This window comes from Vigna radiata, unplaced genomic scaffold (genome assembly GCF_000741045.1).
Source record: "Vigna radiata var. radiata cultivar VC1973A unplaced genomic scaffold, Vradiata_ver6 scaffold_133, whole genome shotgun sequence".
In the NCBI taxonomy this organism is placed as follows: domain Eukaryota; kingdom Viridiplantae; phylum Streptophyta; class Magnoliopsida; order Fabales; family Fabaceae; genus Vigna; species Vigna radiata.
This window is the reverse complement of record NW_014543257.1, coordinates 274,998-300,282: the sequence shown is the minus strand read 5'-3', so window position 1 is coordinate 300,282 and position 25,285 is coordinate 274,998. Positions and strand designations below refer to the sequence as shown.

General features: G+C 36.2%; 1 protein-coding gene across 2 annotated transcripts in view; it reads left to right on the top strand.

Moving 5' to 3' along the window:
• The window catches only part of LOC106753467 (mRNA-capping enzyme), a 32,763-nt gene extending 8,136 nt beyond the window's left edge, over positions 1-24,627 (top strand). For both annotated transcript variants that reach the window (XM_014635280.2, XM_014635279.2), the window contains 12 exons: positions 578-706; positions 819-1,025; positions 2,372-2,491; positions 6,654-6,703; positions 11,822-11,984; positions 16,403-16,540; positions 22,130-22,252; positions 22,352-22,450; positions 22,769-22,858; positions 22,980-23,061; positions 23,444-23,574; positions 23,658-24,627. In XM_014635280.2, the coding sequence (XP_014490766.1) occupies positions 578-706; positions 819-1,025; positions 2,372-2,491; positions 6,654-6,703; positions 11,822-11,984; positions 16,403-16,540; positions 22,130-22,252; positions 22,352-22,450; positions 22,769-22,858; positions 22,980-23,061; positions 23,444-23,574; positions 23,658-23,801 (1,476 nt within the window). In that variant the 3' untranslated portion in view covers positions 23,802-24,627. The remainder of the gene's footprint in view (positions 1-577; positions 707-818; positions 1,026-2,371; positions 2,492-6,653; positions 6,704-11,821; positions 11,985-16,402; positions 16,541-22,129; positions 22,253-22,351; positions 22,451-22,768; positions 22,859-22,979; positions 23,062-23,443; positions 23,575-23,657) is intronic.
• The last annotated feature ends 658 nt before the right edge of the window (positions 24,628-25,285 follow it).

The window sequence follows — 25,285 nt, the reverse complement described above, 5'->3', positions numbered from 1 at the left end:
TCCAAAACTATTTAGCATGTATATGAATATTAGCATGTATATGAATATCATCTTTCCTTTAAATAAAGTTTTGTAAGAAGTTCTTCTGTAGAATCTTTGTATAACTTGAACTTCTATTTTTGTTTGATGTATCACTGAATTCAAATATCATCTCACCTTTGCAATTGTTTATTTATTTGATAAACTATGTTTTGCCTTGTGCTTCTCTTTTCTCTACCTGGTACTAGAGCTCTTCTGAAACTTACATACAAATCTGAGAATGCATTGTCCTTTTTGAGGAAAAGTTTTATACTTTCTCCTATGTCATTGGGGAGCAATATTTTGCTTTCTTCCTTTTTTATAGAAGACATTCACTATGAAACTAGAAAACACATTAAATGAGTTCAGAGGATAAGAGGTCCTCCTAAGAGAAAAAAAAGGTAACAAAGAACAGATATCAAGGAAAACATCAATGAAAGAAAACTACCCAGTCTCTTTTCTATAAGAGAAATTCTTTTAAATATTGCATGTAACCAGTGGAAGTTATCCATCTCTTCATCTCTAGTGATTTTAACAATGCGATTATTTACATTTCCAGGTTACACAATTTATGTTCCGTCAAAAACAAAAGACCTATATACTTGTTCATTGTACACATGGGCATAATCGTACAGGGTACATGATCATTCACTATCTAATGCGTGCCATGTCTATGTCTGTTACTCAGGTCAGTTATCGAGGTGTTACCTTAAATGTGGTTTTCCTCCTCCCTCCCCATACTCTCTCTGTTCAAAATGCTGCTTAAGTTAATAAATATTCTTGATTTGTCCATTTTGTAGGCAATAAAAACATTTTCTGAAGCTCGTCCTCCTGGAATCTACAAGCCTGATTATATTGATGCATTGTACACATTTTATCATGAGAAAAAGCCTGAAATGGTAGTTTGTCCTCCCACTCCTGAGTGGAAGAGGTCTTCAGAATTTGATCTCAATGGTGAAGCTGTTCCAGATGATGATGATGACGGAGTACCAGGTCCTGATTTGCAGGTATGGATAATTCACAGAAAGAGTTTTGATGCTATCGAGCTGTTTAATTGCTTTGCTTCCATTTTTCTAAATTAAAGGCTTCACAAAGTGCAATATAACTAATAATTTAATTTTGTCAGACTTTTGGTATGTATAGATCTATTTCAAATTTAAATTGAAATTGTTTAAATTGATGAACAATATCTAAACTGATACATTTAATGTGATTTTTCGTTGTGTCTGAATACTATAATTTGATATAAATTATGATTCATGATCATAAAATTAGCTTGGCGATTCATGATTTGATAACCTTGGTTTGTGTTAAAATTATGATCGCTACTGTATTGTACAGCTTTCATAAAGCTGTTTTGTGGATGTATGTACCTAGCCTAAGTGTTATAGGGTATACCTTTTCCTTGTAATGTACACTTCTCTCTTTCATACATATAAAATATACAATAGCTGAGCATGCAACTCACTGATTTTTTATCATATCAAAATGGAAGTCCATAATTAATTCTTAATATTCAATACTCTGTTTCTTTTGTTATTGATAGATCTTCTGGGAAATATGAATATGGGACATAAGAGGAGTCTGGGTTATAACAGCCTTCTCTATGTGGCAAGGAGGGTATGAATATAGGAAACAGTTAGTGATTGAGTATGTAGATGACATAGTTTTATGGTTACTTTTTCCTGTCTCTATAGTTTAGTGCTGTAAAAGAAGCTGTCTCACCAACCTCTGGCTAAGGCTCAGTTCTGTCTACTCAGGGACAAACTCAGGGTTCTCAGCTCCTCACACCTTTTGACCCTGAGCGTGTGCGGGACTGAGTATATTGATGACATGTAGTTTTATGGTTTAGATCCTTTTGTCTGTTGTGTTGTATTAATTGTTAACAGGTCACCAGTACTAGTACATTCCAGCTGTTTCTTCTGTTGTAAGATTCTTTTGCATGTAGCAGTACAATATAAATATTGATCTGAGTTCAGAGAAACTCAAATTAATAATAACAAAATCACATTTTATCATCTTCTCTAATTCTCTGAATATTAGAATTCTTGGGGTAGAAGCCAAGATTGGGGTGAGTGCAAGTTATTGAGTTAGCTATTTGGTCTATGGACTGGATGGGATAGATCCCTGAAGTTCTTCCCTGGGTGATTGTAATTGAGATTTATCCCTAGCTGTCTATAATAAAATATCTAATTCCAATTATATTGTAGAATTAATGAATGCAGAATAATTATGGGCTGGATTTCAGGTTATGTCATTTGTTTCTTTACACACCGTCAACAATATTCACGTAGAACTATTGGATTTGGTTATTTAGTTTGCTTTAAACTTTGATATTTCTTTGTTCTCTCAGGAGAACCATGAGACAGACACACGAATGACAAATGATGATATTTTAGGAGACGAGATTCCTTCTGATCAGCAAGATGCACTGCGTCAATTCTGTTATCAAACGCTTAAATTGGTTGTTGGGGTAAGCCTTTTACGTGGTTGTCTTTCATGCACTTTGTATTGCATACATTTGAGGACTTTTAAAATAAAAAAAACACTTTAGTATTAACTTCATTGTGTCTTTCTGTTTATTCTTCAATCATGTTATAGAATAAATCATCTTTAATAGGATTTATTGTTAGGTGGTGTGTTTTGTGCTGGACCTAGTTCCTAGGAGCATGTTTTATGCTAGATCTAGTTCCTAAGAACATCTTCTAGAATTCTCTTCCTTTCACTCTCATTCATTATATCTGTTATACCTCAAACTACTATAAATATGGAAACCTAAGAGAGAATACAAGTTCTCTCAATTACTCTGAAATAAAATCTCTTTTATTTAGCTTAACTTGTTAACAGAGCGGGTTGATACCACCCTGTTGGTCTTAGTCTTCTCCAACGTTATTTTGCTGCTGTCCACTGTCCATCATTGTGGGCTGCCATTTGCCACCATCTGCTGCTGGCCACCATCATAGTTTTCCCCAGGGTCCATCGAAGTTGGATTGTTTCCTTGAGTGACAACCAACCCTGCCGGTCTCAGAGCTAGTCTGTGCTCCACCACGAGCACAACTTCTTCTTGTCATCATTGAGTGTGTGTGTCAGACATTCTGCCTTCTGGGGTGGTCAGAGTCTTCCTGGACTGCCACGGTCTCACCCGCTAGAGATTCCTTAGCCGGTTTCTACCTTCTATTCTTCGTTTTGAAAGCATTTGGTATCTTCTAGTGTTAATCACAGTTTCTCTCACTTAAAACCCTAGGTTTCTCTCTCTTGAAACCCTAGGTTTTCCTGTTGCATTTTTGGACCGTATCTCTGTCTCTACTTAATACTACTTATAAAAAAGGAGGTCATGGCAATGGAGGAGGACGTTTGCAATGCACATATTGTAAAAGAACTGGTCATACACAAAGAAATTGTTACTCTTGCATGGTTTTCTTGATAAGGCAGCCAATATTTCCATGACTGGAGTTTCTAAGCCAAAGTTCTCTAGTGAAGAATATTAGGATTATCTGAGGTTAAAGTCTCCCTGCCAAGCACCATCTTAGGTTAAAGCTTGCATTTCTCAAACTTGGAATGTTAAAGTTCATGGATAATTGATTCAGGCGTCTCTGATCATATTTCTAGTAATGCTTCATTATTTTTCTCTATTTTTCATCCTAAAAATCCTCATGTCATTACTTTAGCCAATGGATACAATGTTAGTGCTCAGGGAATTGGTCAAATCGTCCTTTCTCCCTCCTTAAACCTAAAACATGTTCCTTAATTGTCCTTTTAATCTAATTTTCTTAAGTCAACTGTTGAAATATAATGTCTTTATTATTATTAATATTTATGTTAGGGTTTTGTTAGGAATTTTCCGCTCTTTTACTTTTTAGAACTACTGTCTCCTATAAATACAGTAGTAAGTTGTATAAGATTTATTAAGTGAAAAATAATTTTCAGCTTCTCTAACTCTTCAAGTTGGTCAAATCTTTGAATTGTTGCATAACCTTTATGCCAATTCCTTTGTTAAAAGTGAGCATGGTACAGGACAATTGATTAGTGAAGGACATGAATCTGGAGGACTCTATTATCTTGGTACTAAATCATTGATGTCTTGTTTAGCTTCCCAATCTCCTATGCTTTTGCATGATTGCTTAGATAATCCAAATTTATCAAAATTAAAAATGATGATTTATGAAGTTAGCAAATTTCAAGCCTTAGAATGTGAATTATGTCAATAAGAATCTCCTAAGCTTTTGCATGATAGCTTAGGTCATCCAAATTTATCAAAATTAAATGATGATTCCTGAACTTAGCAAACTTCAATCCTTTAAATGTGAATCATGTCAATTAGGAAAACATGTTCGGTCTTCTTTTCCAAAATGAAGTGAAACAAGGTGCAACACTATCTTTTCTATAATTCATTATGACATTTGGGGTCTTAGTCATGTCACATCCTTTTGGTTTCATTACTTTGTCACTTTCATTAGTGAGTATTCTCGTTATACTTCGGTTTACTAAATGAAAGATAGGTCTGAATTGCTGAATATTTTTGAGTCTTTCCTTAGTGAAATCAAAAGCCAATTTGGCCAAGTAATCTAGATCTTAAGGAGTGATAATGCCAAAGAATATTTTTCTTCTCTTTGTTCATGATATGTCTCTAGGTTTGGAAAAACTCTCAACCCGGGCTATCAAATGTGGCTTCTTCTAATATTCTCATCTGAAAGGATATCGAAGTTATCTCACTAGCACTAAAAAAATTACATGTCTACAAGTGTCACCTTTTTTGAAGAAACTCTATTCTTCCCTTCATGTACACAAGATGTAAACTCTATCCAATAGGTCTTACTTATGCCTTTTGTTGAACCCTCCATCTATACACGTCCAAACATTATTCCATTTTCTTCCAATACTCAAAATTCCTCCCATCAACCTAGTTCTCCTAAACCATCACCTCTAATTCAAATGTTTAGTCAAATACCACATGACGAATCATCTTCATCAAGTCCCTCGCCATCATCTTCTCACACTAACTCTTGATAATGAGGATTCTAGTTGGCCTATTGTCATTCTCAAAGGTATTCTCTCTACTTGCAACCCTTATCCTATTTATAATTTTCCATGTTATCATCGTTTGTCTCCTTTTTATTATTCTTTTATTCTCTATATCTTCTATACCATTCCTAAAATGTAAAGGAGACACTTGATCATCTTGGATGACAACAAGTCATGGTTGTTCAAATGCAAGCCCTTGAACAAAATTGTATGTGAAAATTAGTTCCTCTTCCATATGGAAAGAAGACGGTTGGTTGTCCTTGGAACCATTTCATAAAAGTTGGTTCTAATGAAGTTGATCACCTCAAAGCTCGATTGTTAGCAAAAGGATATACATAAATCTATGGTCTTGACCACAATGATACTTTTTCTCCCGTGACCAAAATGACTATTGTTAGACTTTTCGTTGCACTGACCCTTTCATAATATAGATATTAAAAATGCATTTTGGCATGGTGATCTAGAATAGGTCTACATGGAACAACCATTTGGGTTTGTTGCTTAGGAGGAGTCTATTTTGGTTTGTAAGCTGCATTGCTCTTTCTATGATCTCAAGCAATCTCTTGTGCTTGGTTTGGAAAGTTTAGCCACATTGTTCAATCCTTTGGGTTGAAAGTAATGTGGCATATCACTCTGTCTTTTGTGACATTCAACTTATGAGGATGTATTGTGATAATTAAGATGCTCTCTACATTGCTTCCAATCTAGTGTTTCATGAGAGAACTAAACACATTGAAATAGATTGTCAACTTTTTCGAGAAAAGTTGTTATCTAAAGAAATTTGCAGAGTTTGTTAGATCAAATGATCAACTTACAGATGTAGTAACAAAATTCTTAAGAGGTCCTCATATTGAATTCATTTGTTCCAAGCATGGTACATACAATTTGTATGTGATAGGTTTGATACACTTTACAAAAGAAGGAAAAAAGAAGGTAGTTAGTACAGTTGTAATTACATAACTGTAACAGACTATTATAAATAGTCTTATTAGGAGGCGAGCAGGCAATTTTGGGAGTATTTTGTAAAAGGAAAAGTTAGGAGAGACATCTCTCGAAAGACCTTGAAAACTGTACATGGTTGTTCCTGTTCTTACCATATTGGTAGAACAATGCTGTTTGGTTTCTTAATAAACATCCAAGAATCTGTCTTGGAGTTCTCTCGTAATGTTTGGTCATCTATCAGTATGCTCCAGCTTGAGGGGGAGAGTTAAAATAAATAATCTTCTATAGGATTTATTGTTAGTTACGTATGCTTTGTGTCTGACCTAGTTGCTAAGAGCATGCTTTGTACTAGACCTAGTTCCTAGGAGCATCTCCTAGAATTCTTTCCTTTTCCCTTGCATTCGTTATATCTGTTATGTCTCAAACAACTATAAATACGAAAACCTAAAAGAGGAGAATACAAGCTCTATCAATTACTCTTAAATATAGTCTCTAGTTAATGTTACAATTTGATCCTGTTTGTTTTTTTTGTCTATCACACGCTTTATTAGTAAGTTGTTGATTAATGCAGTTTATGTTACTTGATTTTTCTCCATTTATTTTTTTACTCATTATTACTTCATGTACCTCCTATGCTTGGGATATCTATTTGACTGGTTACTGATATGCAGGCTAGGGGACACACACAGTTTCCAGGATCACACCCAGTTTCTCTCAACAGGTTCCTTTTCTTTGAGACACATCCTGATTTTATATGTTACTTTAATTATACATTAAACTTTGGGGCTGCTATTTCTTTTGCTACTATACTTGTATTTCTTGCATTAAACATTATATGTTTGTGCATAGTGCTTTGCATTGTATTGCTAATACGCATTTTTTGTCCTTTTTTGCTTAAATGTCTAGAAAGATAATTAATGCATGAAATTGAGGATTGTTAGATGTTAAGTATATGTTTATGTTAATTGGGCTTAGCCCATTTTGTATCAAGAGCATTAGCCCATATCTTACATTATAAATAAAGTACCCTATGTGTATGCTAAACACATAAGGGAGATTTCTCCTAATCTTTTCCACTATATTTCATATGGTATCTAGAGCTTAGGTTTTGTTCCAGCCTGTTCCACAGTCTCCGATACCCATCGTCACCGCAGCAGTTGTCGCCATCGCAGCCGCCGCCGTTGCCGTCGCCGAAGTTCCAGAATTGACCGACGACCATACCATCCGGATTGTCTCGGCCGGGCGACCGCTGTGGTGCAAAGATCGCGGCAAATAGACCATCCACGCGCCTCCACGCGCCGTCGCAACAGTTACCAGATCCGCCACTTCCCGCCGCGCGTGCCGACGCTTTGCCGGCGGGATTCGCCGCCGACCAGGACCGCCGTGATCGGCTCCTCGCCCTCTTTCTGGATCTGTTGTTGCGTCAATCGGAGCACTTTGGATTTTTAGGGTTTCTCCCTCTCCATGGCTGACCAACGTGATGATCAGAGTCAGTCTCGCAAGCCAGGTAAAGGACGTCCAAAATGTGACCATTGTGGCAAGCTAGGCCACAAAATTGATAGATGTTATGCGCTTCATGGACGTCCTTCTCGACCTATAGCAATGGCTAATTCTGATCCACTCCCCGATCACCGTCTACAAACTATCCTACTTCGTCAAATACCATAGACAACCCTGCACTCTTTCAGGAATTTCTCATATGGTATGAGGAGCGTCAGCACTCTAGTTCCACTACATCTGCTTCTGTTACACGCACAGGTACTCCTTTTGTTGGTCCGACTCACTCTTTTGGATCTTGGGTCCTTGACTCAAGCGCCACCGATCATATCACTCTTTTGGATCTTGGGTCTAGAGTCTCATCTGATGGTATTAGTATTGTTCATATTTTTTTGTCCATATCTATTGATCACGTACTTTATGTCTCTGAGTCTCCTTTTAACTTATTGTCCGTAAGTTGTCTAACTCGTTCCCTTAATTGTGTTATTTCATTTACCAAAGATTTTGTTTGGTTGCATGACCGGAGTTCGAAACAATGATTGGCACAGGATGTGAGTCTCATGGCCTATATCATTTCCTCCCTTCTCCATATGTTGGCGTAATCATGAAGTCACCACCCCTTCTTCATGCTCAGTTAGGTCATCCCAGTCTTGCCAAACTGCAGTAACTTGTTCCGAGTTTGTCGAAATTATCAAGTTTGTCGTGTGAGTCTTGTCAGTTAGATAAACATACTCGTAGTTCCTTTCCTCGTAGTGTTTCACAACGAGTGTCATCCCCCTTTTCATTGGTTCATTCTAATAATTGGGGACCTAGTCGTGTTAAGTCAACCTTAGGATTTTAGTATTTTGTTACCTTTATTAATGACTATTCCAAATGTACTTGGTTGTTTCTAATCAAGAATCGTTCTGAGTTGTTTTCTATTTTCTAATCATTTTTCAATGAAATAAAAACTGAGTTTGGGGTTTCTATTCGCACTTTACGCAGTGATAATGGCCGTGAATGCCTTTCTCAACCGTTTAAACATTTTATGGCTTCTCATGGCATTCTTCACCAAACCTAATGTGCCTATACCCCTCAACAAAATGGGGTGGCTGAGCGCAAGAATAGACACCTTATTGAAACAACTCGTACACTTCTAATCCATGGTCAAGTACCCTTGCGTTTTTTGGGTGATTGAGTTCTCACTGCATGTTATCTCATAGACCGCATGCCGTCTTCTGTCCTAGATAACAAAATTCTTCATTTTATCTTATTTCCTCGAGACCTTTTACATCCATTACCTCTTTGAGTTTTTGGGTCTACATGTTTTGTACATGATTTTAGTTCTGGTTTTGATAAGTTATCTCGTAGATCTCACAAATGTGTCTTCTTAGGATTTCGACAGTCATAAAAGGTCTATAAGTGTTTTTCCCCTTCCCTCAATCGTCATTTCATCTCTGCTGATGTCACTTTTGATGAATTTTCGTTTTACTTTTCACATTTATCTTCTAGATCTGTAGCTTCAGCTGTTACTGTTGATATTCCTTTTTTTTGTGATCCTTCTCCTTCTTTAGACTCTCATTCCCCACAGGGTCGTCCCTCAACTCCACCCCTTCAGGTTTATAGTCGCCGCAATCATCTCCCTCATGACTCACTTCCAGTGCCGCCTCCTGTGTCTCCTCTGTCTCCAACAAATGAGTCTGACCTGCCCATTGCCCTCCATAAAGGTATACGCTCCACTCATAACCCTTCCCCCATTATGCTGTTCTTAGTTACCACAAATTATCTCCATCTTTTTACACATGTCTCTCATCCATTTCTTCTAAGTCAATTCCCAAGTCTGTGGGTGATGCCTTAACTCATCCTAGCTGGCGTCAAGCCATGCTGGATGAATTAAGTGCTTTACAGAAAAGTGGAACATGGGAGCTTGTCCAATTACAATCTAGAAAGTCTGTTGTTGGTTGCAAGTGGGTGTATGTTATCAAAGTTGGCCCTGATGGTACAATTGATCGTTTGAAGGCTCGACTGGTTGCCAAAGGATACACACAAATTTTTGGTTTGGATTATGGTGATATTTTTTCTCCAGTGGCGAAAATGACCTCTGTTCGTCTATTCATTGCCATGGCCACTCTTCGACAATGGCCTCTTTACCAACTTGATGTTAAAAATGCTTTCCTTAATGGTGATTTGCTTGAAGAAATTTATATGGAGCAACCGTCCGACTTTTTTGCTCAGGGGGAGTCATATGGATTGGTATGTCGTCTTCACAAATCCCTATATGGCCTAAAANAGTCTCCTCGGGCCTGGTTTGGTAAATTCAGCTGTGTTGTTCAACATTTTGGTATGTCTCGCAGTGAAATAGATCATTCAGTGTTCTATCGCCACTCAAGTGTTGGATGTATCTACTTAATAGTGTATGTCGACGACATTGTTCTCATAGTAAGAGACTATCTTGGCATCTCTCAGATGAAACAACACCTTTGTCACCATTTTCAAACCAAAGATCTTGGCAAACTCCGGTACTTTTTGGGTATTGAAGTAGCACAATCCAATGCTAGTATTGTCATATCTTAGAGGAAGTATGCATTAGACATCTTGGAGGAAACAAGGTTAATGAATTGTAAATCTGTTGAGACACCTATGGATCCTAACATCAAACTCCTACCAAATCAGGGCTTTCTCAGATCCTAAACAGTACAAAAGATTAGTTGGTTAATTAAACTAACTTACTGTTACACGTCCTGACATTTCCTTCGCAGTTAGTGTGGTGAGTCAATTTCTAAACTCTCCATGTGAAGACCATTGGGATGTAGTTGTTCGCATATTGAAGTATATCAAAGGATCACTTGGAAAAGGTTTGCGATATGGTCCTAACAGCGATACAAAAATCGCTTGCTATTCAGATATTGATTGGGTTGGTTCCCCTTCTGATAGGAGGTCTACTTCTGGATATGTGTCTCTATTAGTGGCAACCTGATATCTTGGAAAAGTAAGAAGCAAAGTGTTGTGGCAAGGTCCAGCGCAAAAGCAGAATATAGAGCTATGGTATCTGTTACTTGCGAGCTTGTGTGGCTTAAACAACTACTTAGTGAATTGAAATTTGAAGATGTCTTTCACATGACACTTATATGTGATAATTAAGCTGCTCTTCATATTAGCTCTAATCCTTTCTTCCATGAGAGAACCAAGCACATTGAAGTTGATTGTCTTTTTATTAGGAGAAAATCATATTCGGAGATATCAAGACTGAGTTCGTTAACTCAAGCAACCAGTTGGCAGAGATATTCACCAATTCCTTACGAGGACCTAGAATTGACTATCTTTGTAACAAGCTTGGAACATATGATTTATATGCTCCAACTTGAGGAGGAGTGTTAGATGTTAAGTTATATGTTTATGTTAATTGGGCTCAGCCCATTCTGTATTTAGGGTTTAACCCTTATCTTACATTATAAATAAACTACCCTATGTGTATGCTAAACACATAAGGGAGATTTCTCCTAATCTCTTCCACTATATTTCATAAGGATAATATGAAAATTGATTTCCTTAGATTCTGTCCAGTGGCTAATTTTAGTAGGACCTTTATTTATCCTCTTGTTTATAGGTTTTAGCGAACAAGTTTATACTCCATCTTTCAATTGCATAAAAGTAGGTAATGGAAGACTTTAAATGATTTGATATTCCACCAGAAAATTAAAGTTGTCATCTTTATATAACTTTTTCCTTAAATAAGAAGGAATATATTATTTGTATGCTTGACAAATAAATCAGATTCTTCATAGGAGGTTTGTATAGTTGACAGAAATATGAACTTATCTCTGACTTTTGGTATCTTGTATTTTGTAATTGTAATGGGTGAGAAGCTTTTATGCCGTTACTAAAAGATAAGTGTTTTGTTTGCTAGAGTATAAAAATAGGGTCTTGCTAACAAGTGCATTATAATAATTATTTCTTTTATTCTTTAATAATGCCAAAGAGGTAAACCCAAAAAAGTAAATAATTTTGTTGTAGCTGGAATAAGTATTAAATCTGGGTAGAAAGTAGTTGTATTGGAAACTACTACCTGTTGTACATAGGTTTCTAATTCAGACTTTTGATCTTTCCTCTTCTCATTGTTTCAGAATTCTATTATTATAAACATGAGATGATCAGAGAGGTGTATTCAAGCCCTCTAAAATATATTTTCTCTATTATTAATGTTAAGTGTTGTTTCAACAGCTGAAACTCTTGCTGAAGCTGTAATTTATTTATGCACTGTTGAAGATTTGTAAATTACTAGTTGTACTGATTTCATGACCCTGTTCCTTATTAATCTGACTACTGTTTCTATGAATTTATTTTGAATTTGGTTATGTTGCAGGGATAATTTACAATTGTTACGACAACGATACTATTATGCAACATGGAAAGCAGATGGTACAAGATACATGATGCTAATAACAATGGATGGATGCTACTTAATTGATAGAAGTTTTAATTTTCGAAGGGTTCAAATGAGGTTTCCTTGCAGAAGTACAAATGATGTGCGTGTGCTGCTTTATATTTGAAATTTATGAGGTGTCTAGTAGTGGATTTAGCTTAATTCATAGATTTTATATCTGTTAGAGCATCTACAAATGAGTCCTACTATGTCACACTAGATTTAAGAACTTCTGCAACTTTTCACCCGGGTTGAAATCATGTAAGAACTTAAAATGGGTCCAACATGTTACATCTTTATACTTGGTGCTAAAATATATTTTATTATCAAAAACTGATTTATATAAGAGTCAGTCTTACATCATGGCTTCTAACTCAGTTTTCTCCGACAGTTAACCTAAATAACAACTCAGTGTTGTGATTTAGAATCCTGTAAACATTACCTATGGATATTCTCTTAATACCATTTTCAACTATAATTTTGGTAATAGCTGAAAGCTATCCAATGATTAGGCTGTAAGCTAGCCCCTAATTGTCTCCTTGATTGGTTGTAATTGTTAGATGTATTTTACTATATGTAAATCCTATATACAATATGTTCCTTTCTTGAGCTTAACAGTCCAATATTTCATCATATGATTATCATTTACTTCTACATGGCATCTAGAAACTAGTCAAACTTGTGCTCTTCCTGGGGAACCTTTCTATGATATTTTTCAAAAATCTCAGGTCCCATTGCCCATCACAGGTTGTCTCCATCCCATTATACTTGTCATTTTTCCTTTTCCTTTGTGTCAGTTCCTAAAATTGATAGTGATACCTTAGCCCACTCTAGCTAGAGACAAATCATTCTTAATGAATTGAGTGCTCCTCAAAACAGTTGTACCTGAGATCTTGTTCCTTTGCCACCTAGGAACTTTTTGTTGGTTTTGGGTGGATCCTTACCCTAAGTTGGCTTTGATGATACTTCATTGGCTCAAAGCTTGTTTAGTTGCCAAAGTTCATATTCATATCTTTGGGTTAGACTATGGTGATACCTTTGACAAACCTATGAATCCCAATGCCAATCTTAAAAAAGTAGAATTTAAGCATTACTCAATCTCAAAACCAGTTTGTAAAGTGAGGTTTGTATCCATTTATATACTATAATTTAGTCTCATCTTTAGGTGACATGGGTTCTGTTAGGAACCCAAAATTGAAAAGAGGAAGAATTATATTCTTTATTGTATAGACTGGAAAGAACACAAAAATAGGAGAGCAGTCTCTCCTCCAAGAGTTTCCCCTTCACAAAGAGCTAAAGCTCAATCTACAATATTATCCAAAAGTCCCTGCATACCAGGACCCTCCAACTATATAAAGGAAACCTCACTCACCCTAACAACCTAACTAACACTATTTCTTAATCTGATTCCTTCTATCATACACACATTATATCCTAACATTATATGTTGCTGCAGAACAACCTTGTCCTCAGGGTTAGAACATTGAAGCTTGTTCCCATGATATCTACATCAACGTGTTATCATAGGAAGGGAATCCATTGGCTAATGCCCTCCAATTCAGGTCTGGAGGCTTGGGTGATGGTCGATATGAGAGAATTGTTGACTCCTTTTGTTCCATTAATGATAAGAACTGCTTCTTTTCCAGGATTCCTATGGACCATATGATTGTTTTATACTGCTTTCTGACCTGGTGACCACTTACATGGCCTGGATTTTAACAATTCTCTGACAAATGATCAAGAATTCTTTTCTTTTCTTCCAACCTTGAAACTTTTTCTGCATTTGTATACCAGCAGCATTTGCTAAACCTTCTCCTTGTTCAAATTTGTTCATCCTAGAAGCTAAAAAGGAAAGAGTTTGTTGATCTGACCGTCCAAATTCATCATCATCATCATCATGCTGAGCTAATTCTTTCCTTTGTAATGATTGCATTATGTATACTTGATGTACTCGATCAGCAGCTTGTGTAGCATTCTGGACAACATTGAGAGAATATTTATGGCAGATAACATCTGGTGTATCCATGTAAAGCAGAAGTGTTGCAGTTCGCTTTGAAACTATTTGTGCTGCTTCTGATCCCGAAGTTTCTTTCCTACCATCTTTACATTCCTTCATTGTGAGTAATTCAGGATGGCTAGTTAATAAAGATTCTGCAACAAAACTGGAAATTCCTTTGTGGCCATTGCTTGAAGCAAGATCTGTGGGGTGTTATAACATCAGGAATTTCTGGGTACAAAAGTGGATGCACCCAGGGACATCGAGACCTAAACTGGGTCGCTGCCTGACCCCACTGTTTTAACCCAGGCCCCAACAATTCTTCTCCCTCCTTTTCTGGTTTACTATTCTAGATATCCTTTTTTCCTTCTGCTCTTCGTCATTAGCCAATTACTCTCCTTCAGAGAATTTCTTGCCTTTCTTGATGTTTTGCAGACTATCTTTCTCAACATCTATACCAGTTTTTCCTTCTTTCTTTCCTTTCATGATAGATTTCTCACTTCCTTTTGAGTACCTTTCTTGATTCTGGTATTCCAATATCATTTCTTTCAAATCTTGGAATCTTTCTCTTAATTTGACTATGGCTCCACCCTGTTTGCTGGTGAATCTTTCCAAGGCACTGACCTCTCTTCCATGCTGCCACACCTTGATCCGGCAGGTCAGACCAATTTATTAGGAACCCAATATTCAATAGAGGAAGAAGAATAATATTTTTTATTGTATAGACTAAAAAGAACACAAAAATAGAGAACACTTTCTTCTCCAAGGGTTTCCCCACAAAGAGCTAAAGCTCTATCTATAAAATTATCCAAAAGTCCCCTGCATACTTGGACCTCCAACTATATATAGGAAACCCCACTCACCTAACAACCTAATTTCTTAATCTGTTTGCTTCTATCATGCACATTATATCTTAACAGGCTCTTTAACACATCCCCTCACATTGAGGATTGGACATCTCGAGGATGGGATTAGGGGAATTTGATAGTGGGTGACATGAGACTAACAAACTTGACTATGATGGACTTAAATGGTTCTTATGCCATTTTAAGAAAGTAGAATTTAAGCTTTATTCAACCTTCCAAACGCGACTCGTAAGTAAGATTTGCATTCATTTATGTACTATAATTTTGTTTTACCTCTAATTGTGATATCTTCAACAATTAAACTTCTACAAAGTCCAAGGGAGCATCTTTTAGATACTAGGAGGTACAAAAGACTAGTTAGGAGATTGAACTACTTTAGGATCACTCACCTTGACATCTCCTTTGTGGTCATTGTGGAAAGTTAGTTTCTTAATTCTCTATTTGCAAGATATTGGAATGTAGTTATTCACATTCTAAAGTATATTAAAGGAGTCCTAAGCAAATGTTTGTTATATGGACACCATAATCATGCTCGGGTTGTTGGATACGTAGATACAATTTGGGTAGGCTCTTCCAGTGACACAAGATCCAGGTCTAAATACCGTTTTTTTATTGTTGACAACTTGATTTCTTGGAAAAGAAGCATAACATTGTGGCAAGATTTAGAAGAAACATGACATAGAGCTATGACTTTTACCAACTTGTGAACTTATTTGGCCCAAAACATTACTTTAAGAACTGAGATTTGGAGATGTTACACAAATGATTCTCATTTGTGATTACCAAGCTGTCCTTCATATTGCCTGAAATCTAGTATTCTAGAGAGGATCCCAAACCTATTGGGATAAATTGTTATTTCATTTGTCAAAATATTGTATCAGGAGACATTACTACTTAGTTTGTTAACTTCAATGATCACTTGACAAATATCTTCACCTAATAGTTGTGGTCTCCAAGAATTACTATATTTGTAACAAGTTTGGTGCATATTATTTATAAGCTCAGGAGTGTTAGATGTATTTTACCATATGGACCTAGGCCTCATCTCTATGTATAATAATGTTCCTTTGCTGTGCTTGAGACACAAGGATACCATCATATGACCATATAATTTACTTCTACAGCAATAATTATACTCTAAAGACGAGACCAGTTGGCAATCTATTCATTTGATATATGCATTTCTCTTTTGTTCTCCTTTTCCATGCCACCCCCTCCTTTTTGTAATTGGTTTTCTGTTGTCACATGTCACCACTAGTGCTATCTCCAGGACCAGTAACCCTTACAAGAAAAAAGGTATTAACGGACCATCTGAAAACTCTACATCTACCTGATTTGAACTTTTCATTCGTCTTTGAAGTTAGTCTTCATTTGTAATCATGGATATGATATGATCTATATACTTCTACTTGAGTGAGTTTTATATGTAGCATATAGTTGAATACCTTCACCAATATTAGTTATGATGATTGATGTACAAATTGGCTTGGAGTTGGGGTGTAAGTTAGCTACCTAATGGCTCATAATCAACCCCTTTATTAATTGTAGTTATACTTTATCTAAGAGTGTGCTGTGCAACCAGAGATATACTATTTCACTTAAAATATCTTGACATTTAATGATGCATAAACTAATATTTTGTTATCTTTGGGTTCTAAGGGTTTGGGCGAGAAAACCCACCACTTCACTTTACTTGATGGTGAGATGGTTATTGATACATTGCCAGATTCACAGAAGCAGGAGAGAAGATATCTTATCTATGATATGATGGCAATCAACCAAGTGTCGATAATAGAGGTTTGGTTTATACTTTATATGTAATTGTACAAAATAATATTTGGGGATCTCTTTTTTTAAGACTAATATTTGTCCATGCATTGGTGGTAGGAAAATCACTTGCTTGTGGTTGCCATTATCTTTAATTTGTATTGTAATATTAGAAAATACTAAAATTCTTCTCTAGTTCAACCCCATTCTTAATTTCAATCTTGTACCGTGCAACAGAACTTTTCATTGTAATTTGAGAACTGGCAGGTGAATTTAGACCAATGTTTGACTTTATTGTATCATTTTGTGCTTAAAGTAGCACTTTCTTTTGATTTTGATACAACCATTGCTTGTTTTCTTTATATGTTTCCTTCATAATAGAAATTGCAGAAATTTTGCTATAATAGCAAAATCGAGGTTGATTGCAATAAAAGAAATGCTCATAATTTTGATAGTTACTAGTAAAAAGGTTTACTTTTGGCTGCTGAGCGGATTTCATACCTCAAGTTTTGAAGCGTATGAGATCAATATTACAAATTGGTGGTGAAATTAATGAAGATATTAAGATGATACATGCTGATTGGTTAAAATGGAAAAAGGTATTAACAATTGTTTGGGTTTTCGCAAATACACATCCCCACATCCAACACTATTGGGCTTGGTGTGACCCTTTTAATGGATTTAGGATGGGCTCTAAGGCCATCTTAGAAAGAAGGTCTAAATCTACGTTGGCCCTAAAAATTGGTTTGTGAGGTAAGGGTTTTCTCTGAATAAGGCTCATCAAGACATCACTTATGAGTGATTATTGTTAGAATATTTATCCTATTTATTATCATTATATTGTGTCTAGGGTTATCCTCTTTATCATTATTATATTGTGTCTAGAGTTATTCTATTTATCATGTACTTTTGTATCAAAACTTTCTTATATTAAGAATGAGAGTGAGAGGAATCTTTCAAGCCCTCGAGAATTATTTTACGTTTCAATATCAAGTTGGTATTAGAGCAGGTTGATCTCGCTATGGAGTCAATTCTCCAAAACCTAAGTTGAATATAGTGAAAAATCCCTTATGTGTTGAATATACACATAGGGTACTCTATTTATAATAGAAGAAATATGGACTCAGCCCAAAATACAAATAAGAAATATAAATAAACTAACTAAAGATAAAAGATAAATATAAACTAAATATAATATCTCTAACACTCCCCCTCAAGCTGGAGCATACTAATTGTATGAACCAAGCTTGGAATAAATAAACTCCATTTGAAATATGTAATTTGTCTTCAAGAGTGTGCGGCAAACAGATGTGCAATCACAGGTCGACGAACAACAAACAATGGCTTATGCACAGTGGTGAACAACTGCGAAACTTCAACTAGCACCATGAAACTTGAAGTAGGATGACTTTGACAAATGAGGACAATGACAACTGGATGGTGCCTGCAGTGGCTGAAAGCGACAAAGGGACTGCCATCACTGACTAATGGGGTAATGGGACCTGTAGTGGCTGAAAGCGACAAAACTGCAAGGATTGCCATCTCTGACTGGTGGAGCTTGCAATGGCTGGAAACATACTCTCCCTCACGGCAAACGACGAAGATGATAGCGCGTCGATGACAAACCGTGATAGTGGAAGATCATAATGAGCTCTTATTCATCAAAGCACCCAAAAACAAATCTGACAGATTTGACAAAGGGTTGGTGAAATTGTTTCAACCCATAATATTTTGGTGTTGAAATTCCTTGGTGTTAACCACCGACTGTCCTTGGAAACCTTTCAGAATAGAGAAGAAGATAACGGAAGCGATAGAGGTAGGACTAGGTGTTGGTGCATCGGTGGCACAAGTGGTGGAGACGACAGCCGGTGACATTGGCTGGTGACAGTGGACGAAGACGGTGGTCGGCGACGGTGTCGGCGACGGTGGACGGGTTACGGAAGATGGCGGACAGCGGCAGTGGCAAGACAGAAATCAAGGATTGCCCATTGATGTATAAAGACACAGGTTGAAAAAGAGACTTTTAGGGGGCTATCGGTGGCGATGGCTACCGGCCACCGGCGGCAACAAAGACAGAGTAGAAAAGGATTAGAAAAACTACTCTGATACCAAGTTGAATATAGTAAAAACTCCCTTGTGTGTTGAATATACACAGGGTGTTCTATTTATAATAAAAGAAATATGGACTGAGCCCAAAATACAAATAAGAAATATAAACAAACTAACTAAAGATAAAAGATAAATATAAACTAAATATAATATCTCTAACACCCTATTTGCTATCTGCAACTATCCAACACTGTTTGTTGTTATTCGGCGCTGTTTGCGCTGTCCACCATCGTCTGGCACTGTTTTGCCATTGTGAGAAGCTGTCCACTGAAGTTTGTCGCCATCAACCTTTTTTCCCTGCCATTCCGACATCGTTCACTGCCGACCATCATCACAGTTTTGTTCGGTGACCACTAGAACTGGTTCGCCTCTCCGTGCGACATCCAACCCCACTAGCGGCTGAGCTTCATTGTCATAAAGGCCCCTCAATCAACTAACCAACTAACAACTAATTCCTAATCTCTTTCCTTCTCTCCTGCACCCATTATATCCTATCACATTATATCCTATTAGAATTGTTAGCCATCTTTACATCCTTTTTGAATGAAATCATGAATCAATTTGGTCAAGTAATCAAAATCTTAAGAAGTGATAATGCCAAAGAGTATTTCTCATCCTTATTTTTTGCCATCTTGAGTTCCCATGGTATCTTGCATCAGTCTACTTGTCTTCATACACCATAGCAAAATGGTACAGCAAAACAGAAAAATAGACACTTGGTTGAAATTGTACATACTCTTTTGCTTGGTGTCCATATTCCTGTCCATCACTGGAGGATGTCATCTTAAATGCATGTTATCTTATTAATAGGATGCCCTCCTCCTCTCTTGATCATAAAGTCCATTTCTCCATTCTGTTTCCTAATGATCCTCTCTTTCACACATCTCCCCAAGTATTTGGCTGTGTATGTTTTGTTTATTACATGTTTCTAGGACTAGACAAACTCTCTGCTTGCGCTCGCAAATGTGTCTTCTTAGGCTATTCTCAACTCCAAAAAAGATATTGGTGTTACTCTCTTGAAACTAAGTATTACATGTCTGCCAATATCACATTCTTTGAACAAACTCTTTACTTCTCTCCATTTGTTCAGGATATTTCTATCCCCTAGCGGGTCCTTCCTATTCCAGTGGTCGAGTGAAATAGCTCCTTTGTCTTTGTCATTCCATGTCTTGATCACAATCCTCTTGCACCCGTATCTCCACATATTGAGATCATCCCACACAGGGCCCCAATGGATAGTCCATCTCCCCAAGAACAATGGTGAATCTCCTACTTCAAATTCTTCTCCCTCGTCACCTCCTCCCTTGCCTCCTAGTGCAAATGATTCAGTATAGTCTATTGCCTTTAGAAAAGGTATTCATTCCACTCGAAACCCTCATCTCATTTATAATTTTCTTAGCTATCATGAATTGTCTCCCTCCTATTTTTCTCTTTTATCCTCAATGTCTTTTGTTGTTATACCCAAGAATGTGAAAGAAGCACTTGATCATCCTATATGGTGACAAGATATGATTGCAGAAATGCATGCTCTTGACCACAGTAATACTTGGGAGTTGGTGCCCCTACCTTTGGGCAAAAAGGTAGTTGGTTGTCGATGGGTGTATGCAGTTAAAGTCTGCCCTGATGGTGAAGTTAATCAAGCCCGACTTGTTGCAAAAGGTTACACTCAGATTTATGGTCTTGATTATTGTGTCACATTCTCACTTGTAGCCAAGATGATTACTATTTGCTTCTTCTTTGCCATGGTCGCCATTCGTCATTGGCCACTTCATCAATTAGATATCAAAAATGCCTTCTTATATGGTTGTCTTGAGGAAGAAGTTTATATGAAGCAACCTCCTGGGTTTGTTGCTCAAGGGGAGACTGGTGTGGTATTGCATCGATCTCTATATGGCCTGAAACAATCACCGCGTGCTTGGTTTAGAAAGTTTAACTCCATTGTTCAAAAATTTGGGCTAAAACACAGTGAAGCAGACTATTTGGGTTTTTACTATCATTCTTCTCTTTGGAAATGTGTTTACTTAATAGTATATGTTGATGATATTGTCATTATAGGAAATGATGTTGTTCGAATATCTCAACTGAAGGAGTACTTGTGCAGACATTTTCAAACCAAGGGTCTTGTAAGTCTCGAATACTTCTTAGGCATTGAAGTAGCGTAATCAAAAGATGGAGTTGTAATCTCACAAAGGAAGTATGCTCCTGATATGTTACAAGAAACAGACATGATTGATTGCAGATCGGTAGACAGTCCCATGGACCCAAACTAAAAATTAAGGACAGAAGAAGGCATATTATTCTCTGATCCATTGAGGTATAGAAGGCTAGTTGGAAAACTGATTTATCTCACTATTACAAGACCAAATCTATCCTTTGCAGTTGAAGTAGTTAGTCAGCTCATGCAAGCTCCATGTGTTGACCATTCTAATGCTCTCATTCACATTCTAAGGTATGTCAGAAAGGCTTCCGGGCAAGGATTGTTATATGAAGATAAAGAAAACTTTCAGGTCTCTGGTTATTGTAATGCAGATTGGACAGGTTCGCCTTTTGATAGATGGTTTACTACAAGATATTGTGTTTTTCTAGGAGAAAACATTATTTCATGGAAAAGTAAGAAACAAAATGTAGTAGCTTGATCAACAACTAAAGCTGAGTATAGGGCGATGACTCATTAACATGTGAACTTATATGGGTGAAACAATTTCTTCAAGAGCTTAACTTCTGTGACATTCATACTATGAAGATGTATTGCAATAATCAAGCAGTTCTCCACGTTGCATCAAATCCAGTGTTTCACGAGAGTACTAAACATATAGAAATTGATTGTCATTTTGTTCGTGAAAAGTTGTTGACTAAAGAAATATGTATTGAGTTTGTTGGGTCAAATGATCAACTCGCAGATGTGTTGACCAAGTCATTAAGGGGTTCTTGGATTGAGTTTATTTGTTCCAGTTCCAAGCTTGGTACATACAATTTGTATGCTCTAGCATGAAGGAGAGTATTAGAATATTTATCCTATTTATCATCATTATATTGTGTTTAGGATTACTCTATTTATCATTATTATATTGTGTTTAGGGTTACTCTATTTATCATGTACTTTTGTATCAAATCTTTCTTATATATAGAATGAGAGTGAGAGGAATCTTTCAAACCCTCGAGAATTATTTTACATTTCAATCTTAAGTATTATCATTTAAAACCTTCAAACTAGGTCAATAAAGGTTTAGTGCTTAATATTGGTTGCAAACTGGCAGTATTTAATTCACATTTTCATTTGGTAATGAATTTACTTAAATGATGCTCTGGTGAAAATTTGAGTGAGGCTTTCTTAAAATATTTTGGTGAAAAACCTTGGTACGATGGATTATAATCTGAAATGTTTTAATAGCTTTCCTTCTTTCATATTTGTGTGTGCTATTTTCTCTTATTTCTTGTCTTCCTTGAGTCTTCAATTCAAAGTTTTCGGAGACGTGATTATTAATTTATAGCTCAAATTCCCTTGTGTAGCGACCATTCTATGAAAGGTGGAAGATGCTTGAGAAAGAAGTGATTGAACCTAGGAATCATGAACGGCACCATATATATCAGAGCAGAAATCCTTACTATAGATATGATCTGGAACCATTCAGGGCATGCATCTCTAACCTTAGTTGGTCATACAATGATTTTAGGATTCACTTAATTTTTCCCTATGGGTTTCGCTATTAACATGCTTGCAATGTTGTTTAGGTGAGGAGGAAAGATTTCTGGTTGCTCTCTACTGTCACAAAGCTTTTAAAGGAATTCATCAAAAGACTCTCACATGAGGCAGATGGTCTCATATTTCAGGTGGGTTATGACCAATGACCCTTTTGATGTATTAAACATGGAAAGCAGATTTTCAGTTCTGCATTAAGTGGGAAAGGCACTTTCCTTTATTTGTTGTGTTTTTGTTTTCCATTTTTTATGCTGTTTAAATTGTGTGGATCTCTTGCCCTTTTGAATTTGTTGATACATACTTCTGCGTGGGAATGCTAGACTGCCTCATGGTAGGCACATGGTCCATTCCTTCTTCCAAATCCTTGTTAACGAACATAGTATATTTTTTCTGCTTTGTTTTGTTAATGGACTTAATGGAGGTCGTTACTGGCAAATATTGATTACCAGGGTTGGGATGATCCTTATATACCACGTACTCATGAAGGACTATTGAAGTGGAAATATGCTTATCTGAATTCAGTTGACTTTCTTTTTGAGGTAGTTTCATCATTCATCACCTTATTTCATATGGTGTTGGGATATCACTTCTGATGTCCTTGGTCAGTTATAGTTCGTTATTTGACGCAGCCAACTAATTTGTAGTTGCTTAAGCTGACAGGTTGATGGTGATCGTGAGATGCTTTTTCTCTACGAACGGGGAAAGAAGAAACTCTTGGAAGGGAACAGGGTTGAGTTCACAGGTTAAAAGATTTTGGCTTGTTTTTTGTGTCCACTCTTTCTATATTTGTAGATATAATTTTGTTTTTGTTTTTTTGAAGTGCTGTCTTTTGTAAAATATGAAAAATAAAGTCTGAGTCATTGTATTGATTGTTACTGAATGTTCATACTATAATTTGTAGTTAAGATTGGCAATTTTGGTAAACAGTAAGTAACCTATATCTAGCCTCCTTGCCAGAGGCAGCATTTCTTATCAAATTGTTTCTGGGATAATGCTTAAACAATACCAGTCAGTGAATGATTTTATCTTCTTTTCTGGTATAATTGTCTTGTTTTTGTTGAGAGTTCATTTTCTACTCTATCTAATTTATTTCACTTGGCTCACTGAAAACTTGAATTCTGCAGATGGCACAGATCCCTCACTTTATTCTGGAAAGATCATAGAATGTTCTTGGGATTTTGATAAACTGGAATGGAAGTTTATGCGTATCAGAACAGATAAATCAACTCCAAATGAGTTCAATACTTACAGGAAGGTCTAATACCAGCTCTTATTTTCTGATTTCTCCTTTGTTACTGTGTACCGGGCTTCAGCTATTATTTATCTATTTATTTATAGGTGATGCGAAGCATAAGAGACAACATTACTGAGGAAGATTTGTTGAATGAAATAAGTGAGATTATCCGCCTTCCAATGTATGCTGACAGGATAAGAAATGACAGTAAAGCAAATCAACACGCTAATGTGGCAAGGCGAAGGTGACTGGTGGCGGTTAAGATCAGGGACTTTTATGCCTTCAATCTTTTCATTGGTGGTAGTGCATGACGTCTAGTCAAAACAAGATCAAGTGTATCCCTGGTAATTATTTCTGGGATTTGTATGAATTGTATTGGATTTGGCTATAGGTATTTTGGCCAAAAGTTGCTCATTATGTAATTAGTTAGTGCTGCTGTGCTGTGAGTTGGTACGGCTCAAATTCCGGCCTAAATTCATTTCCTATGGGTGTCCAGATCAAGAGAGTTAGGTTTAGAATATCAATGTATATTATCAATTTTCTTTTAGTGGTTCTAAGTTGTTTAAAAGGGTAGCCGTTACTTAGAGTCAATTGCCATTACATGGGTAGAATTCCCCCTGTATGTGAATATTAATTTGAGTAGTAGTAACAAGTCTTCCATTCTCATGCATTTGGGCTGCGTCATCAGTGCCTGAATCAGATTGTTACTTGGCATGTTTGACGATACCCCAGTCACTGCTACTCATTCTACCAAATATGTTACTGTTCTGGAAGGATATGGAGAGAGGAAATTGTGTCATCTATTTGGCAGTGGTGAAAATGCTTTTGGTTCAGATAAATTGGTGTGGGAACAAACTAGTGTTAATTTACTAGCCTCATTTTAATGATACTCTTATCTATTTTTTAGCGATTAATTTTTAGATCTTGAACTTTACTTCCTATAGCTCCTGTATTTGCGTATGTTCTGTTCTTTAGGAAAATGTTGTTTATGCAAGTTAGACCAAATTACAATATGCATGTAAACTTTCCATCATCAATGTTTGATTATATCAAAGGAAGTTTACTGTTGCTTAAGTTATTTATGCATGGAATGCCTGAACATACATTAATATCAATTATGTTTAGTTATTATATTAGAACATGAAATTTAGGGTTGTGTTTTGGGTTCTCTAAATTAAGAAAAATATAATTTTAGTATTCGTAATGTTTAAAATTTAGATTTACTCTACCACCTGATCATGAAATTTGGACACAGTTTAAGAAGGTACGTAAGCAATTATAACCAAAATTTTGACATGATATTAATTATTTATTATCATTTTGTCTTTCTAATTTTCGTCAACTTTTTTCTCAAATAGAAAGTATATTTTTATTCCTAGATTTTTTATTCTTTCAAATTTAGAAGTGACTCAAGTTATTTTCCACTTCCCTTAATAAGGAAATAACTTATTTTGGTTTTCAAAGTTGATTTTGGCATAATTTATTTTGTCTTCCAACTTTATAATTTTTCCATTTATTTCTCCATTTTTGTTAAAACTAGACAAAAGGTCTTGCGTGTGTGGTAAATAGAGTTTCATGTTGGGTGTACCAGGGTAAACATCTCTTATTTTTATGGGTAAATAATTTTTTCAGTTCAAGAAGACATCTTGTTTTTACTATAATAAAGATACAGTTTCAATACAATAACTTTAGTTCGGTTAGTTTTGGTTACCTTTCATTAATTTTCAATATA